At 38.1% G+C, this 18,943-nt stretch overlaps 1 protein-coding gene and 1 long non-coding RNA gene across 2 annotated transcripts in view; one reads left to right on the top strand and one right to left on the bottom strand.

The window, feature by feature from the left end:
* The window catches only part of LOC141581482 (uncharacterized), a 74,014-nt gene extending 68,054 nt beyond the window's left edge, over positions 1-5,960 (bottom strand). Inside the window, exon 1 of the long non-coding RNA XR_012514153.1 lies at positions 5,876-5,960. This is a non-coding gene — a long non-coding RNA (uncharacterized LOC141581482). The remainder of the gene's footprint in view (positions 1-5,875) is intronic.
* Positions 5,584-15,994, top strand: KCNV1 (potassium voltage-gated channel modifier subfamily V member 1). Its single transcript, XM_003938579.3, has 3 exons — positions 5,584-6,617; positions 7,796-8,325; positions 11,965-15,994. Exons 1-3 carry the CDS (start codon positions 6,157-6,159, stop codon positions 12,474-12,476), a joined length of 1,503 nt encoding a protein of 500 aa, XP_003938628.1. The 5' UTR covers positions 5,584-6,156; the 3' UTR covers positions 12,477-15,994.
* Positions 15,995-18,943: the final 2,949 nt, after the last annotated feature.

Below are 18,943 nucleotides of genomic sequence, written 5' to 3'. Positions count from 1 at the left end.
CAAAAACAAAAAACCTCATAACAGTATGGAGTGCAAAGATTACCTTTCATCCAACTATAAGATGAAGTTAAAGTTTACTGAGTTCCTTGATAATGAAGGAAAGTACTAAATAGAATAAGGAATAAGTGTAAATGCAATTTACTTCTAGTATTAACAAATAAAATACACTCAAATAAGAAGCACAGGTTTTAATGGTTTCATATGGCTCAACCTTCTCTATCAGCATAAGGGAATTCGATAGAGCTTAGTGAAAAAGAATTTCATTGGAATTTTCGACTTCAATGTTGGGTTCACATAACAGCTCCTAGAACATGAGGAGCAGAGAGCTCAAGACGCTTTTGCTCCACTGCTTCTAAATCTTGTTTATAAAAGTTTAATTTCAGTGTAATTATAATAAACAATCTGGTGGATAACAAGTGTCCTGAGTCTATGTATTTTCTGATAATTCAAGAAAAATTTGACATGCCTTTGATATATCGTAGCAACATAGTGAAAATCATTTAATGTTCAATCCAATTGGCTATCTCCTTTGGAGAATGATGATTAGAAAAAAAATCAAATTATTTAAATGTGAAATCACAATCATATGTTAGTGACTGCTGATAAGGTATAGTCATGTCTTAATTATTTGGAGTATATAATAGAAATGTTCCTTTCTCAAAATTATTTGTAAAGAAAAGAGGAAAATGTCTAACAGTGATTTCTCATCATCGCATTATTTTTACATCAATGCTCTTCAATAAATAAAGGCTTTGAGCCAAACAAATGTGTTCAAATCTACATCTACTATCTATTTGACACTTGGAAAATTATTTTAACACTCTGATCCTGGTTTCTCATCTAGAAAACAAAAATAATAATATTACCTTCTTTGTTAGGTTATGTAAGATATAAAAGAAATAAGATCATGTTTGTAAAATTCTTAACATAATGCCTATCACCTCATAAGTTTTTAATTAGGTACTTGGGGGTAGGGGGAAGTACAGAAAAATTCCTGAAACATAACTATAATAAAAATGACAAGAATAATGACACTGTACTATACATTTTACATGGATTATCTCATTTAATTTTAAAATAATAACATAAGGTACTATTGTTATCCCCATTTTACAGATGAGAAGAATGAGACTTACAGGGCTTAGGAAACTTGTTAAGGTCATGCAGCCTACAGAAGGCAGAAAGGGGACTAAATACATAAAGGTAGCAGCTATTATTATCATATTATTATCTTCACCATCACCGTCATCAACCCATCATGCTATCTCTGTAGCAGACTAGGCTATAAAAATGATTTCTTGGGTACTTCCAAAGATAATTGCCTTCCCTTGGAAGAAATCCAGAACAAGCCCACATTAAGCTAAATTCTGCATTAGAGTAGGCTGTCATACAGTTGGAAGGATTTATTCCAAGCGCCTAGAAGGCACATGAAAGATGAATAGATAGAATTTGTCAGATTTTCTTTTACCTTTAAACATATCCCAATGCAATGAAGGAAAAAAGGATGAAGCCATTTTGTTCACACACAAAGACATTTTTAAACATCATCACGATTGGTACGTCTATCTGGTTGTTAGTTCCTAAGAAATCAAACACAGAGCCAAAGATATACATACCTCATGCAAAACATTGTCCTCATTGTTGATGAATGATAAAAATTAAATGAATTTAGTGTAAATGTATGAAACGACAGGAAGGGAATTAAAAATGAAAATCTAGAATTTAGTTGAATTTTATAAAGCTGTTTATTCAAGATTATTCATTCATTATATTTCACATGTTTACCTAATTATCAAAAAAGTTGCAATATTTCAGATATAAATTACTAATGAATGTACATTTTCCTAAAAAATTTTAATGCCATGATTATATCTGTATAATTGTTTTAAACATTCATATTAGAGATAAGCATTAATGATTTGACAGAAACATCATATTATTCAAATGTATCACAAGTAAACAGAATATGATATCAATATAAATATTCTCATGATTTATTCAAAGCATAAATGAAGTGTAACATATTTTTAACAGTAGGATTTTCTAATAAGCTTACAATGACGTTTAACTTCTATTTTCATAATTGTTATCGAGTTAGACATTTAAAGAATGCCATGATTTTTCTTTTGATCTTATTATAACTTTTAAGAATATACACTGTTCATTAAAAAACTCTTTAAAAATACTCTTTGAAAAAATGAAAGAATTAAAAATACTAGTTGTCACTGGAGATTCCGTATTCAAGTCCATACAGGTAGACTTGATAGATGAAGCCAAAAGCAAGTAGTTTTTCATAAGAAGAGTCTCAATGGAAAATCACTGGAATATAACATCTGATGACTAGGGAATATACCCAAAGCCTTTAGACTGTTGAGTTTTCACATTACAGAACTAAGCAACCTCCCACATGACAATCACATTCCTCCCATGCTATGTAGAAACGAAATGGAAAGCAATACCTCACCACCCCCAACTACTTATCAGCAGTTCTCCTTTGACACACCTCAGGTCATACCTCAGGTCAGGATTAGGGATAAAAAAAAGGTATCCTTCAAGTGGACATATTTCCCTTTTTATTCTATGGTATGCTCTTCCTTGGAGTCTCTGACTAAAACCTGAGCCATCAAGGAAAGAAAATCAATAGCCTTAAGGGAACAGCACAGAGCACAGGTGGGGAATTTTATTACTCAAGACTCTATGTTTTTTAAAGGGGTTATTTATATTTATATACTTTCCGTTGACTGATCATCCCTCTAGTTATGATTGTCTTGATTAGTGTAAATTGCTATAACTAAAATCAATGCCCAATTGAAACATTTAGGCTGTTAGCAGTTGAGATAGAGTCAGGAATCAGAAAGGGCCTGTTTCAAGCCTTTCATATACCCCTTCCCAGATTCACTATGTAAGGTAGAAAGTTACTTTCTTTATGCCTATGAGCATCCAAGTTGAAATCTGCAACTAAGGAGTACAATGCTTACTTCATTGTAAGAAGTCAGATGGTAGCAGAAGTCAGATTGTGAGAAGTCAGATGTGTAGCAGAGAGCCTGACTTTTAAGGAGGGTTTATTATAACTACTTCTACGGGACAACATTCTTCACAACTGAGGTTCAGTGGCTTAGTGGCAGGGGAGGAGACCCAAAAGCCTCAGTCATCTTTCACTAACCTCTGGTTACTTGTCCAAGATCTCTCTCCTCACCTAAAACCATGATTTTCCTCTGAATGCTTTCCTTCTTCCTCACCACATCCTGTAAAAGTAGTATAGACTTTTATTGCTAATCATGGTATGCATAAAGTTTAAAAAAACTAAGGCCTTTGGCTTTTTTCAATACATAAATAATCTATAATTGAGATGTTGGAGGAGTTTTCTTGCTGTATAGGGAAAAGTTCTGATACATTAAAAAGTAATAACACGATACCTATACAGAATGATGAACTATTTACTGGGATAATTCTAGCATCTCTGTATTTACTGTATGGAAGAGTTCTTTATGGAGAGAAGTTAACCAAATGGATGTCTGTCAAAAGAAGCATGCCTATAAATATTATAGTTTAAAAACGTTTATTGAAGTTGTCCATTTATTCTCAGAGGGTTACTATAATCACCACAAGGACAGCGATCTTGTCTGTTCTTCATTGCTATATCTCAAGCACCATGAATAGCACCAGTATATGGTGAATGCTCGGCAAACTTTTTTTGAAGGAGTGATGAAAATACCTCATTAAACTCCTGTCCGTCATTAGAAACTTACAAACAAAGAAAATAAAAGCAATCACACTTATTTATCAACAAAAATAGTATGTTTCTAGCATCTTGTTTAAAAAGGCAGCCTCTGACATGTAGTCCTGCGTTTAATTTGAACTGTGTGGCCCTTTATAAATCAATTAATTTCTCTGCACCTTAGTTTTTCTTTCTGTAAAATGGGTATATGCTACCTCATTGCGTTGTCATTATGATTAAATAAGGTACTGCATGAGTAAAGAGCCTTCAGATTTCCCAGCATAAAGTAAGCACGCATTAAATGTTGGGGGGTGTTTTTATTAAAACTCGAAATTTCACTGAGAAAGGCACTGAGACCCTTGAAGTAAATGATAGACGTTTCACAGCCAGTTGGCAAAGCTAGAACTAAACAGTCACACTTTTGTTCAATCTATGAAAAAGCTTATCCTGCCTGCTTATGTCTTTACATATACTTCCTAATATATGTGTATATATATATGTGTGTGTGTATATATATATGCTTTCTAATATATACTTATATATGTAAGTGTATCCATAATATATGCTTTCCAATATGTATTCTATATATACTTACTAGGAATCAACAAAGATGAGTGTGGTTCACTCTCTCTGGCAAAGACTTGAAAAATGCATGATTCTGAAATGCCTGCTGAAAATGAGAAAACCTTGAACCATGCCAAACAAAGCAGTTAATATAACTGCCCTAACCTCAAGTTTAGCACATAGTTGGAAATTTTGTTCTGAAGCATTTGCAAAGACGCAGATCCAGGGAAACGGGAATCAACTGTAGCAATTCTGCAAGTGTGTTCAGGATGAATATTATATTCAGTGTCACCGAGCACCTCACTCCCCTCGCCCCCACCCTCGCTGTCTCACCTCCCTCCCTTGGATCCTGCCACTCCCCTCTGCTGGTGCTGGAAGCACCGGGCGGGTGGCTCTCTGAGCTAGCGCGGGGCGGGGGCGGATACGCTTAGCCAGAGCCCAGGGGCCAAGAGCCCGGAGGCAGATGGAGGCAAGGCGAGGCAGCAAGTGCTGGGTAGAGCTCAGCTGGAGCACAGTTTCCCTCCAGGACCAGTTGAGTGAGACCTCACGTGTAGACCCAGAGGATCAAAGGACGGGCACGTCACCTGCCGCGCCGGCGCCGTTGCGCGCAGACCAGTTGTGCCGGGAGCTGCAGGTGAGTCACTTGCTCTTCCCTCCCGCCCCCACCTCCTCGACCCGAGTCCAACAGGTTGGCTGGAGCAGCGCGGCTCCCAGGGGCCCCGTGGGTACACTTCCAGTCTCACCTGGGCGCTGGCCTCGGCTTCTCCCTTTAACGAGGGAGGCCGTCGTTACTATTTAAACTCCTGCCCCAGCCCACGCTTGTTCTATTCCTTGTCTTTTTGCCTTTCCTTCTAAAATGAGACCTCCGCGGTGCTCAGAACACCTGCTCTCCGGAAAACTTGCAGGGACAGAAATGGCTAAAAGGAAGGGTGCCTCAACAAAGTGCCTCAACACTGGGTGGACACTCGACAGGGTGGGGGCTAAACGTGACACTCCTAGTTCTTAGGGACCCACTGGGGCTTCAATAAAAAGTCATCATTAATTATCCTTGTTTCTCAACCAGGAGGTCAAAACTTAAGAGAGACGGGAGAAGAAAATGGACCGTCGCTGATCCTCAGACTAGAATGAGAGTTAATTGGGAGAAAATGGTGCGGCCTCTTCACCCAGAGCACCCTCCCCCACGTGCTCACATCCCCAGCGAACACCCCCGGGGAGGCCTATGAAGCAGCAGTAAAAGAAGAGGGAGGAATATAAATTCTCAAGTTGGAAGGGACCAGGTTACCACTTCCTCTGCTTTCTGAACTTTTTGTTTTGGTCTCCTTCGGGCAGTGGTGAGTCTCGCCATCCCCCTTGCTTGCTTGCTTTCAGCTAAGAGTCATCTTCTCTCCTCTTCCTCCTCTTCCTCCTCCACCCCACATCTCCCTCCTTCCTCCCTTCCCCAACCCCTCCACCCACCAAGTAGCGAGTCATTCAATCTGTACACCTCCCAGTCTGGGAATCGCAATTGCGAAGTTGGGAGGCGGGTGACAACGTTTGGGAAGGGCCACGGCGACCGGCAGTGTGCACAGGGGCTGTGTCGGGCTCGGACCTCACCTGATCCTTGCTCTGAGCGCGACCCTTGCTCTGCTCCCCGTCTGTCTCCTCTCTCTGCCACTTGTGCGCTGCTTCCGCGCACTCGCAACTCCCTAGCGGCAGGAGGAGGAAGGCGCACAGCGGGTGGAGTGAGTAGGGGTGCGCCAGGGAGAGGCAACCCCTTCCGGAGCCCGGGAAATCCCGGCCGCCACCGGGGGCCGTGCCACCGCCCTCGCGGGACCAACGCTTTCGGCGTGTCCCTAACTTTGTGGCGCCCTCAGGCCGCGGCGACTGGGATAGAGATGCCTTCCAGCGGCAGAGCGCTGCTGGACTCGCCGCTGGACAGCGGCTCCCTGACCTCCCTGGACTCTAGTGTCTTCTGCAGCGAGGGCGAAGGGGAGCCCTTGGCGCTCGGGGACTGCTTCACGGTCAACGTGGGCGGCAGCCGCTTCGTGCTCTCGCAGCAGGCGCTGTCCTGCTTCCCGCACACGCGCCTTGGCAAGCTGGCCGTGGTGGTGGCTTCCTACCGCCGCCCCGGGGCCCTAGCCGCCGTGCCCAGCCCTCTGGAGCTTTGCGACGATGCCAACCCAGTGGACAATGAGTACTTCTTCGACCGCAGCTCGCAGGCGTTCCGCTACGTCCTGCACTACTACCGCACGGGCCGCCTGCATGTCATGGAGCAGCTGTGCGCGCTCTCCTTCCTGCAGGAGATCCAGTACTGGGGCATCGATGAGCTCAGCATCGATTCCTGCTGCAGAGACAGGTAACCCGGAGGCGCGCGGCGGCTGGGCGGGGAGGCGGACGCGGCAGAGAAAGAGAGGGAAGCACTGGTAGATTTGAGGCTTTACACCAGCTTCGCTGGAGCCAGGCCTAGTAATAGGTGTGGCCACCTCTGGGCTGACAGGTGGGGTGGGGGTGGGGCACAGAAAAGCCTCAACGCCAACTTTTGAGTAGAACTTTTTGAATCTCTTTGTTCCCTTTTTTGAGTATGCTAATTTAACGTATAAAGCAAGGGACTTTAGGTCCACAATAAATATTTGGTGACTGAATAAATGAATCAGAAAAGCCATGCTCCAAAAGGTGCATGCGTAGGAATGAAAGATTTGGCATGCAGCATTATCATTTATCAAACCTAGATCACTGACTTTGAAAAGCTTGAATGGAGAATTGTTTTAAATACAGAAGATGAAAAATTAGTCCCTTGATTGAAGGATTGTGGAACTTGGAGAGTGACTTTGCTCTTACTTTGCTATTACAACCATTTCTTCATGAATACCCTTTCGTTACACCCCCCAAAAGATTCCACCTGGCAAACATCCGTTCTTGTTACCAGAAAATGGGTAATAAAATGTGTTAATCCAAAGTAGTTTTGCTATGTATAAACTTCTACTAAGGAAGTGTCATTTTAAAAAATTATAATCCAGGCCAGGTGTGGTGGTTCACACCTGTAATCCCAGCAGTTTGGGAGGCCGAGGCAGGTGGATCACTTGAGGCCAAGAGTTCGAGACCAGTCTGGGCAACATGGGAAAACCCTGTCTCTAGTAAAAGTACAAAAATTAACTGGGAGTGGTGGTGCACACCTGTAATCCCAGCTATTCAGAAGGCTGGGGTAGGAGAGTCACTTGAACCCAGGAAGTGCAGGTTGCAGTGAGCTGAGATTGCTCTGCTGCACTCCAGCCTAGGCAACAGAGTGATATTCTGTCTCAAAAAAAAAAAAAAAAGAAAAAAAAGAAAAAGAAAGAAAGAAAAGAAAAGAAAGAAAAACATCATAATCCTAACTAAGAAATTCTGTGGGCAAGAGACAACCTAAGTAAAACATGAATAGACATTTTTCTGCATTTTATTGAATGAAAAAGGCTGACGTCCCTGCCATGTTTAATTATCTTCTACTTCTGTATTTTAATAAAGTTAGACTAATCACCAAATTGTCTTCTCTGAAAGATACTTCAGAAGAAAAGAGCTGAGTGAAACTTTAGACTTCAAGAAGGACACAGAAGATCAGGAAAGTCAACATGAGAGTGAACAGGACTTCTCCCAAGGAGCTTGTCCCACTGTTCGCCAGAAGCTCTGGAATATCCTGGAGAAACCTGGATCTTCCACAGCTGCCCGTATCTTTGGGGTCATCTCCATTATCTTCGTGGTGGTGTCCATCATTAACATGGCCCTGATGTCGGCTGAGTTAAGCTGGCTGGACCTGCAGCTGCTGGAAATCCTGGAGTATGTGTGCATTAGCTGGTTCACTGGGGAGTTTGTCCTCCGCTTCCTGTGTGTGCGGGACAGATGTCACTTCCTGAGAAAGGTGCCAAACATCATAGATCTCCTTGCCATCTTGCCCTTCTACATCACTCTTCTGGTCGAGAGTCTGAGTGGGAGCCAGACGACACAGGAGCTGGAGAACGTGGGGCGCATTGTCCAGGTTTTGAGGCTGCTCAGAGCTTTGCGCATGCTAAAGCTGGGCAGACATTCCACAGGTATTCAGATTTCATTGATGCCTTTTCATTTGCCATTGCATGTAAACATTTATTATTTGACCACAGTACAAGGAAAGTAACGCTGAACTAATATTCAAAATTACCAGCTCCCATACTTTACCTGATCATGACCTCTAAAGAGATATTGGGAAGCAAAACCCTGAAGTTGTTCTCACAGGTATAGAGAAGTGAGCACTCACATACCTCCTCTTCAAATGTTGAGACACAATTTGACCATTTGCTAACCTCAGTTTATCTGAAACCATTGCCCAGAAGATGTCCAAAAATTAAAGGCATGCTGCCTCTTCAAGGTTCTAGACAAAACATGCATAAATGACATAAAAAGATACATATAAATTATATATGACATTTAGGGACATAAGCCAGTTTCTCTTCTGTGTCCAAGAGGTGCTTGCTACATATGCTCCTTGGCGGAAGGGAAAGTCAGCCTTCCAGAGCCTTCTCTGACCAAACAGAAAGAGTGATGACTAGGTGCAGGTGCCCTTCCCAAAATTTTTGAGAAGTAATGGAAATATTTTGCTTTGGAAGAAAGCAAATAAACTAATTAAATTCTTGTCCCTAACCTGGGACGCATGGGAGAGGGGAATAGAGAGATCCCCTAGTTTTTTGTTTTGTTTTGTTTTGTGTGTGTGTGTGCCATAGAGCCTTTGAAAATCAAATTAATATTTTCCTAGAAAAGTCTCCATACAACACACATAAACACATAAGGTACATAAAAATTATAATTAATATCAGCAAAAATCACAGGAACTGATTAAAGATGATTTTTGCATCCCCAACAGTAGTAGTTACCAGGAGCTGGCCCTGCAGCTGTTGGATGTTCTGAAGTTCCTATGAGTTTTCTTATGACATACCTTAATGAAAACAGGAATCCCCAGACAAGCTTGTTGAAATACAGCTTCTAGCTATAACCCCCAGAAAGCTTGAGGTTGGATCTAGTAGCATACATTTTTTTAAATAGTAAGTTCACCAATGACTTTGATGTGGGTGGTTCTTAGATCACACTTTGAGAAACACTGGAGTGCCATATTAATTTTATGTATGTTGATAAAGATACATATTAGTACAAACAAATTGACTAGAGATTCCTATTCCTAGATTATTTCCATAGGTATGTGCCCCGACCAACCACCTAAAAAAAGGTTGATTATAGCTGTTACTTCCTACAAATACAGGGTGAAATTAACCTCTGGTATGTTTTGTTTTCAACCTTTCTCTAGTAATTAGAACTTATCATAATATAATTTTGGTAGTGTATTTTCCTAGCTAGTCTCACATACCAAGAATTTGATAATGGGGTTTCCAAGGACTCTTACAAGTACCACACTCTTTGTTTTCTGACACAGATAATGGGATGCTTTCTTCAAGTATTTATAAACTCTTCACAAGACTCAATTTAAAAACTCGCAGTAAATACTACATTTTTTTCCAAAAGAAAAGGAAAATAATTTCCACAATGTCACCTCTTCAAAGATTTTCTTCATTCTAAAACAAGTATAAAGTTTTAGTAAACTCTTAATTATTAAAAATATGTGAATTATAATATTTGACAATTTTGCCTCAACACTACACTTATTAAAATGTAAACATAGATGGCATATTTCTCCATGTATTAATTATGAATAAAAATTAAGAAGTGTTATAGAATAACGTGTTTTTGGCCAGAAAAGTAGATTTAAATCCTGGCTCTGTAGCTTTCTACTAGATAATTTACCTCTTCATGCCTCAGCTTCCGCATCTGTATAATGGCATAACAATTAGCAAGGCCCTCTCATATCCTTTCTTTTAAGTTAACAGAGATAACATGCTACAAATTTGTCCAGCTTTACTTTCCTTATAAAATTTTGGGTTTTTTAAAAATTTTATTTATTTATTTATTTATTTATTTTGAGATGGAGTCTCACACTGTCACCCAGGCTGAATCTTGGCTCCCTGCAACCTCTGCCTCCCGGGTTCAAAGCATTCTCCTACCTCAGCCTCTCAAGTAGCTGGGACTACAGGTGTACACCACCACACCCAGCTAATTTTTTGTATTTTTAGTAGAGATGGGATTTTGACTTGTTGGCCAAGATGATCTCAATCTCTTGACCTCATGATCCGCCAGCCGCAGCCTCCCAAAGTGCTGGGATTACAGGCATGAGCCACCACGCCCAGCCTACAAAATTGTTTTGAACATTTTGCCTTTAAATTAAAACAGTATTTCCAGACAAATGCTATGCATCTCCTCATGTATTGTGAATTTATTTAAGAAATGTAATTTCATGTAGACATATCAAGGCCAGTTTTTCTAATAAAGGTGAAGGTATTATAAAGGTATTCTGAAAGATATTATTTTGAAGTTAAACTTCAAAATATTCAGCGATCTTTAAAAATAGCTGGCTCATAATTCAAGAATATCTCAAAATTTGAAAAGCAAAATTTGAAATAATGAGAGTATAATTAGTATGCTAATGCATTTGAAATAGTCTCTAGCGAGCAAATAAAAACAAAAAAAAAATGATTCTAAGAGGTATTGTTTTGGACTCCTGAGGCCATATCATTTTGACATCATGTTGATATGATTTCAAAATGTGAACAAACTTTAATAACCATCTCTCTAGTATTAGGGAGAAAATCTTACTGTTCATTCAAAGCCTGGTTCCATAATGGGCTCTTCTTACTCCCCCATAGGGCCTAGTGTCTTCAGAGATGGAATTATCGTGGGTCTGTCTCCTTGGGTTTTAATAAATCCTCAGATCTAGGAATGGAAAAGCAGCCAATGCTTCATAATGAGTAAATTCTCTAGTGATTCCATTTCCCATACCTTTTTGCAATGGAGGAATATTCTGTATTAAGTTCTATGTTATTATAGGAAAGCAGAAATTTTATGTACTCAAGGGAGATCGTTTCCTATAGTTTTGGTATTAAGGACTAGGGTTTCAGTGGGTGTCTTGGGAGTTCAGACCTCCTCCTGACATACCACTAAGAATGTCCCCGGAATATACATGTGATGTTCTCATGTGGATTTTATCACCAATGCCTAACGCTTCTGCTGCTTCATTTTGTTGCCATGGTGTCCAACCTTTACTTTTTCTGGCTTTCCAATAATCAGATTCCTGATTATGTTAAACTTTACCAGGAAGGTGAGAAAATTGGACACATAAAATATAAGACAACATAAAATTGGCATTAGAAACAAGTGATAAAATGATGCATTGAAATGCAGATGTCACCAAATGAGCCCTCCACATGCAATACTGCAAAGGCCTCTTATTGTACAGACTAAAGTCTGTACCAACTAGAGTCTGTACAAAACTCCTATCGTAACCCCCCTGCCTGCCTTCAGCATTACTTCTCACCTTGTTTTTAATAGTAGAAGTTCAATAATTCTATAGGCAAATTAATGAAGCTAATAATATTTCTCTCTAGCCATCTCAACCTGGCTCCATCAACTAGACCGTGAGTTTCCTGAGCACAAGGATTATGATTTAACCAGCTTCGTATCCCCAGAACATTGCCCAGGGCTGGGGACTTCTTAAGTGTTCAGTACAGTTTGTGGAGAGCAAGGAGGGAGAGAAGGGAGTGAAGGAAGAGAAAGAAAAGAGATGCCAGTGACTGACAGCATTTGCTCTATTGCAGGATTACGCTCCCTTGGGATGACAATTACCCAGTGTTATGAAGAAGTCGGCCTACTGCTCCTATTTCTATCCGTGGGAATCTCCATATTTTCAACTGTGGAATACTTTGCTGAGCAAAGCATTCCTGACACAACCTTCACAAGTGTCCCTTGTGCATGGTGGTGGGCCACCACTTCTATGACCACTGTGGGATATGGGGACATTAGACCAGACACCACCACAGGCAAAATCGTGGCCTTCATGTGTATCTTATCGGGAATTCTTGTCTTGGCCTTGCCTATTGCTATTATTAATGATCGCTTCTCTGCTTGCTACTTCACCTTGAAACTCAAGGAAGCGGCTGTTAGACAGCGTGAAGCCCTAAAGAAGCTTACCAAGAATATAGCCACTGACTCATATATCAGTGTTAACTTGAGAGATGTCTATGCCCGGAGTATCATGGAGATGCTTCGATTGAAAGGCAGAGAAAGAGCAAGTACCAGGAGCAGCGGGGGAGATGATTTCTGGTTTTGAATTAATTTTCAACTTATTTACAAAAGCTATGTACAATTAATTACATTGATAAAGCAGTGATGTAGATTTCTGTATACTGATGATGAGCCTCTTCGGAGCACTGCTCATCTTAATTAACTTTTGCTGATACATTACTTCATCTACTAGAATATTTCACATCACCTATAACAACTGCACAGTGTACTGACACATCTGAGTGTCCAAAATAGCCAATTAACACGACCAAATACAACTGGGCCAATATAAACATGTTTGAATTGTCAAATATAAAATAATATTATTGCAATATATACAAAAAAGTTAGATTTTATGTATCACTAATTTTAGAAGTTTTTTGCACCACTAATTTTTTAAAAATGAAAGTTGAACTGCATAGCCCAGAGAAAGATAAGTGAATATTTAAGAACATACTGAACAATTTTGCCATTTAAAGATATTATCCAAGTACATAAATCACTCCTTTCTCTATCAGTTAAAGTTATTGAATACAGTAATTACTTTGCAGGAGAAAACTCTTTTCAGATGGGCAGAGATTGTATCCCTATTTTCTTTTTTGTGCAAACCACCAGTTACAAATGAACTGATCTCTATATCCCATTATTACTGTAAAAGGTGGGAATACCAAAACTCCTTAAATTGCAGTACATGAGTCTACACAAAGACTTCAACAATTGCACATCTTCACTCTCCCAACTGAGTATAATATGTGGAGCATAAAACAGCATATTTCTTAGTACTTCATAAAAATCAGATGGTCTTTTATGGATGTATTGTTCATGTTATGGTTTTAAAATAATGAATATGTAAAAGTGAGGTAGTGAACATCCTAAATTTATACATTGAAATTATTAAATAATCTTATTTCATAAAATGAGAAATATATGTTGAATGACATCACTGGATAAACTTGAAGACCTTTTATTTATTAAAAAAAGATTATGGACAGCTTTCTAGTTGTTGGGGTAAATAGCGAATGTTCAAACTTCGCAGGCATTTTGAAAGCATTTTGACATTTATGATAATAATATGATTCTGAGATATTCTGTTATATAGTTAAAGCCAAAACTGCTAAAGCTAAGAATTAGCTCATGATTCCCATTATCTTAGTAAATGAAATTCTAAAACCTAAGAACAACAAGGAATCAATCACCTTAATACCTATGTCTCCAATATAATAGAGCCCCCACGGGGAAGTAAATTGGTGCATGGGGAAAAAAAACTTACTCATGTCATATACAAAACACAGATATGCATACAGAGTATATCTGTAGTATTGACGTTTCATGGAGGTGAGAAATTAGGGGGGGAAAGCCTAGAAAGCTCTTTGCCAGGGGTGAATGGTGATAAGAAATAAACATTGAGAAGGACTGCTTTCATATATAACATATTTCATCAACTCTAAGACATCCTATTATGCTATGCACTACCAAGAGAGAAAGATATTAGTCAATTGTAAGATGCCATTAACTGTAAGATGCATCCAGATTTCAGATATGTAAAAATTTGAAATAAGCACCTTAAAATCCATGAAATATCGCATGTACTACCTCCTGTTTTCTGGTATGCATGCTTAAGCTCTGAAAACATTTTCACTGATGGCATGAGTTTTAGATTGTGTGCTAAAGTACTTTAATTTATTTAACTTGTTTCCACTTCTCCTAAATATTATGAAAGATTTAGGAGATATGAATATTAATAAGATAACTATTTTCCTTCTGACGTACATACATGGGTGCTAGAGTGTGGCACAGGGCTACTAGTCGTAGTATAAATCCCTTCCTCAATCTGAAGGGGAAGAAGAGGTTAGACACAGAAGGTAAACTTACTCCAGCTTTTCTAGAACTTTCCCTAATAAGAATAGTTACTCTGATCTAGGACTATGCTCTGTATTCATCATATATTGTATTATTTTATTCTCAAAACCATCCCAATTATATAATTACTATTCTTATACTCTTCAAAATACACATTTTATATGTTTATTAACTCTACAAATATTTATAAAGGACCTTTTGGTGTGCTGGGGACTAGGGAGTCTTTAAACAAGACTAGGTTCTGTTCACTTGTACTTAATATTCTATTCAAGGGTATGTGAGAGAAAGATAGCGAACCTGAAACATTAAAACGTGTAAACTTGCCTAAATTCACACAGGCTATAAATGGCAGAGCCAGGGCTGAACACCAATCTTCCTGACCCTGAAAATGACACTCCTAAAAGTCAAATTGCAGATTTCATCCTTCCCACACAAGTTCTGCATAAAAACTTATTTTTTAGGCAGGCCAACTTCTTGTGCATGGAGAAGTTCAATATGCCTTAAGTAAAATATCAGCTTATTCTCAGAGGTGGAATGGTGCTTTTAAGAAAAGGCTGTGGTGACACCTTATCGTCATTATTAGATAGAAAAAAAATATATCTTTAAACAATAGTTGGAAAATAAAAAATTTAAAAACTACTTGTATACATATGTATATATGTTTTTATCATAGAGGATCCTAAACATCTTCTATACAAATGTGCTGTTAGCTATGTAAATGTTGTCAAGATGTAGGTATTTCAAAAGGAATTTTAAATTATTATTGCCTACTTAATTTTGCTGTTAAATAAAATATCAGTTTATTTATTCAATGAATGTATATATAAGCAAATCTAATTCATTTAAGTAAAAAAGTCAAGGCAGGAACTCTGCTAATTTTATATCTCATTATTTTAAAACATTGAACACTTTTTAAACATCTAAGAATTATTGTTATAAAACAATATTTAATTTTTTAAAATATAAAAGAATTGAATTATTGTCTTTCTCTAAGGTATTTAGAGATCATAACTTTCTTTGTTAATTTAACTTTTATTTTAAGTTCAGGGGTACATGTACAGGTTTATTATATAGGTAAACTTGTGCCATGAGAGTTTTTTTGTACAGATTATTTCATCACCCAGGGATTAAACCTAGTACTCATTAGTTATTTTTCTTGATTCTCTCCTTCCTCCCAGTCAGCACTCTCTGACAGGCCCCAGTGTGTTTTGCTCCCTTCTATGTGTTCGTGTGTTCTCAGCATTTAGCTCCCACTTATAAGTGAGAACATGTGGTATTTGGTTTTCTGTTCCTGCATTGGTTTGCTAAGGATAATAGCCTCCAGGCCCATCCACGTTCCTGCAAATGATATGATCTCATTCTTTCATATGGCTGCATAGTACTTCATGGTGCCTACAGACATTTTCTTTATCCAGTCTACAATTGATGGGCATTTCGGTTTAGCCCATGTCTTTGCTATTGTGAATAGTGCTGCAATGAACACACGTGTGCATGTGTCTTTATAATAAAACAATTTAAATTCCTTGGGTATATACCCATTAATGGAACTGCTGGAGCCAATGGTATTTCTGTTTTTAGGTCTTTGGGGAATTGTCTCTAACAGTGGTTGAACTATTTACACTCCCAGCAACACTGTATAAGCATAAGCATTCCAATTTCTCCACAACTTTGCCAGTATCTGCTTTTTTTTTTTTTTTTAACTTTTTAGTAATAACCATTCTGCCTAGTGTGAGACAGTATCTCATTGTGGTTTTGATTTGCATTTCTCTAATGATCAGTGATATTGAGGCTTTTTTCATGTGATTGTTGTTCACATGTATGTCTTCTTTTGAAAAGTGTTCATATCCTTTGCCCGTTTTTAATGGGGATTATTTGTTTTATCTTGTAAACTTAAGTTCCTTATAGATGCTGGAGTATTAGACCTCTGTAAATTTATAGTTTGCAAATAATTTTCCCCATTCTGTAGGTTGTCTGTTCACCCTGTTAATAGGTTCCTTTGCTCTGAAGAAGCTCTATAGTTTAATTAGGTCCCATTTGTCAATTTTCACTTTTGTTGCAACAGCCTTTTGTGTCTTCATCATGAAATCTTTGCCTGTTAGAAAACACTACTTTCAAACATTTAAATGCACATAGGCAATGCTTGAGTACCTAAAAAAGCTATTTTAAGAAATTATTGAGGTATCTATATTGAGTGACATTCATATTTTATTTTATGTATATATTATTTATATAACATACAAGAAATTGTTTCATTTATCATTTTAATGCAAAATAGTATCAAGTATAATGGATCAGATGCACTAATAACTGAGGTAGGAATCTCAGTTCTGTGTTTTAATGTGGAATTCTTATGCTTATTAAAGTATTTTGATTAACTGTTGCAGAAAATATATATGCTGGCCCAATTTATCTAAGCAAAGCATTGTCATTGGATAAGCTTACTACTTTGAGAAGTATTTTCATTGATACATTGTGTTAACAAGAAAAGTCTCTTCTTTTCATGTATTAGCCGTTAATAACTGTCTTATGAATCCTTCAGTTCAGATCCAAAAAGATACTGGATAGCAGGTAAATGATGTGTTCTAATGCTTTCCTTCATGATTTTTCTTTACAAAGCATCACCACCCCAGAACTTTCTCCAAGCCATACTAATATAAGAAAGAAAAGAGAGATTTACTCATAAGCAGGCAATTGCTTACATCATACGTTTTAGGGATGATAGGACAACCTGGATACTCACCATCCTTATGTTTGCACTTTGCTTATATTATATTATATTATGTTATGTTATATTATATTATATATGCTATATTATATTAATCACTCCCTTGCTTGCCCCCTCAACTCCAGTGCCACTCTTTTGCTTCCTGTTATTAAATTGGCAATACCTAGACCCTAATTAAATCCAATCCAATGCCTTATTGTGCCTACCCTTGTAGAGCAGATCATGCTTTACAGAAAAAAACACAATGCCTGCAGACTCCTCTCACTTTACATTCATGCCCACAACCCCAAATGGGTTCTTAAAGCTGCCAGCCAATCTTATACGGCAATTCCTGAGTCCATTCACTCTCTTGAGACAAGTAAAAACCTCTAACACTTCCCTTTGATTCCGCTTTAACTCAGAAAATAGAATCAGAAGAGATTTTTTTTTAAAAAAAGAGTCATCACCCACATTTATCCACCTACCTCCATCTGTGCTTATTAACTCTGCCTTTCTTCACTTTACAAGGATTGGATCGTCCAACTACATTTTCTCTCCAACTCTAGGACATTGCTACAGAGAGCTTTTCCCCTTTTCTTACTATATCATCAATTTTACCCATTCCTACTTCCTATCAGCACACAAATATGATTTTTCCCATCTTAAAGGAAAACAACAGGCCATCAAAATTCTTTGACTCTATTTCATCCTCTAGAAAACATCCAATTCTTTACTCTTCTTTATGTTGAAAGTCTTTGACCATAGTTTCCATACTTATTCTCTCCCTTTATATATTCACTGTTTATTTTCCCATTCTTTCTTAAAAAATCACATAAGTCTACCACCCCTACAACTCCTGTAAGACTTTTCCTTAAGGTCAGCAGTGACCTCATCACTGCCAAATCCAATCGTTTCTTAGAACTCATATGGTCTGATCTGTCAACAGCATTTTGCAAGATTAATTACAGATTCTTCCTTGAAACACTTCTTCACTTGACTTTCAGCCCTTCATGCCTTCCTAATTTAATCCCTACTTCATTGGTCAGTCATCTTTTCTAATCGAGGTCATCAATCAAGGCTTAATCATCAGTCCTCTTCTACACTTCATTTACTCTGTCCTCTTGATCAAAATCACCCAATTCCATATCATTGATTCTTGGTCATTCTCAAATTTCTACATCCAGACTAAAACTTTCCTCTCACTGTATTTCCAGAATTGTGATCTAAATGCCTATTCAACGGATGTCTAATAAACATCTTGCAATTTGCACATCCAATATCAAACTATTTATCTTTTCCCCAAAATCTAAGTTTAAGTCCTCCGAGAAGCAGATGCCAAGATAGGTATTACAATATTGATTTTGTGCAAGACATTTACTGGGGGAAAAATGCTTATGAAAAATAAAGAGAAGGAATCTAGAGAAGGTGGGAAGAATCATCCAACCATGATACAGATCTGACAGCTATGAAGAAGAGGGAGATGGAGAATAATTGGATGAAAAAGAAAAGGCAATGATTGCATCCCATTTCCAAGAAACTTAAGCCAGTTTGATGGAGAACACTTGAGAAAAAGGAGCCCATTAAGGAGTCCTACTTTTTTTTTTTTTTTTTTTTTTTAGAAATGGAACTATTGGCATATCTCAGAGATATTACAGGTTAATTTCCAGACAACCCACAATAAAGTGAGTCACACAAATTGTTTTGATTTTCCATTCCATATATAATTGTATTTATACTATACTATAGCATATTAAGTGTGCAATAGCATTAGGTCTAAAAACCAGTGTATTAACAATTTAAAAATACTGTTAAGAAATGCTAATAATCATCTGACCATCAGCAAGTTGAAATCTTTTTACTGATAGAAGGTCTTGCCTTAATATTGATGGCTGCTTACTGATTAGGGTAGTGTTTAGTGAAGCTTCGGGTGGATATGGCTATTTCTTTTT

This window comes from Saimiri boliviensis, chromosome 15 (assembly GCF_048565385.1).
Source record: "Saimiri boliviensis isolate mSaiBol1 chromosome 15, mSaiBol1.pri, whole genome shotgun sequence".
NCBI classification, from domain to species: Eukaryota; Metazoa; Chordata; class Mammalia; order Primates; family Cebidae; genus Saimiri; species Saimiri boliviensis.
Note: the sequence above shows the minus strand (reverse complement) of the source record. Positions and strands in the feature narration are given on the sequence as shown.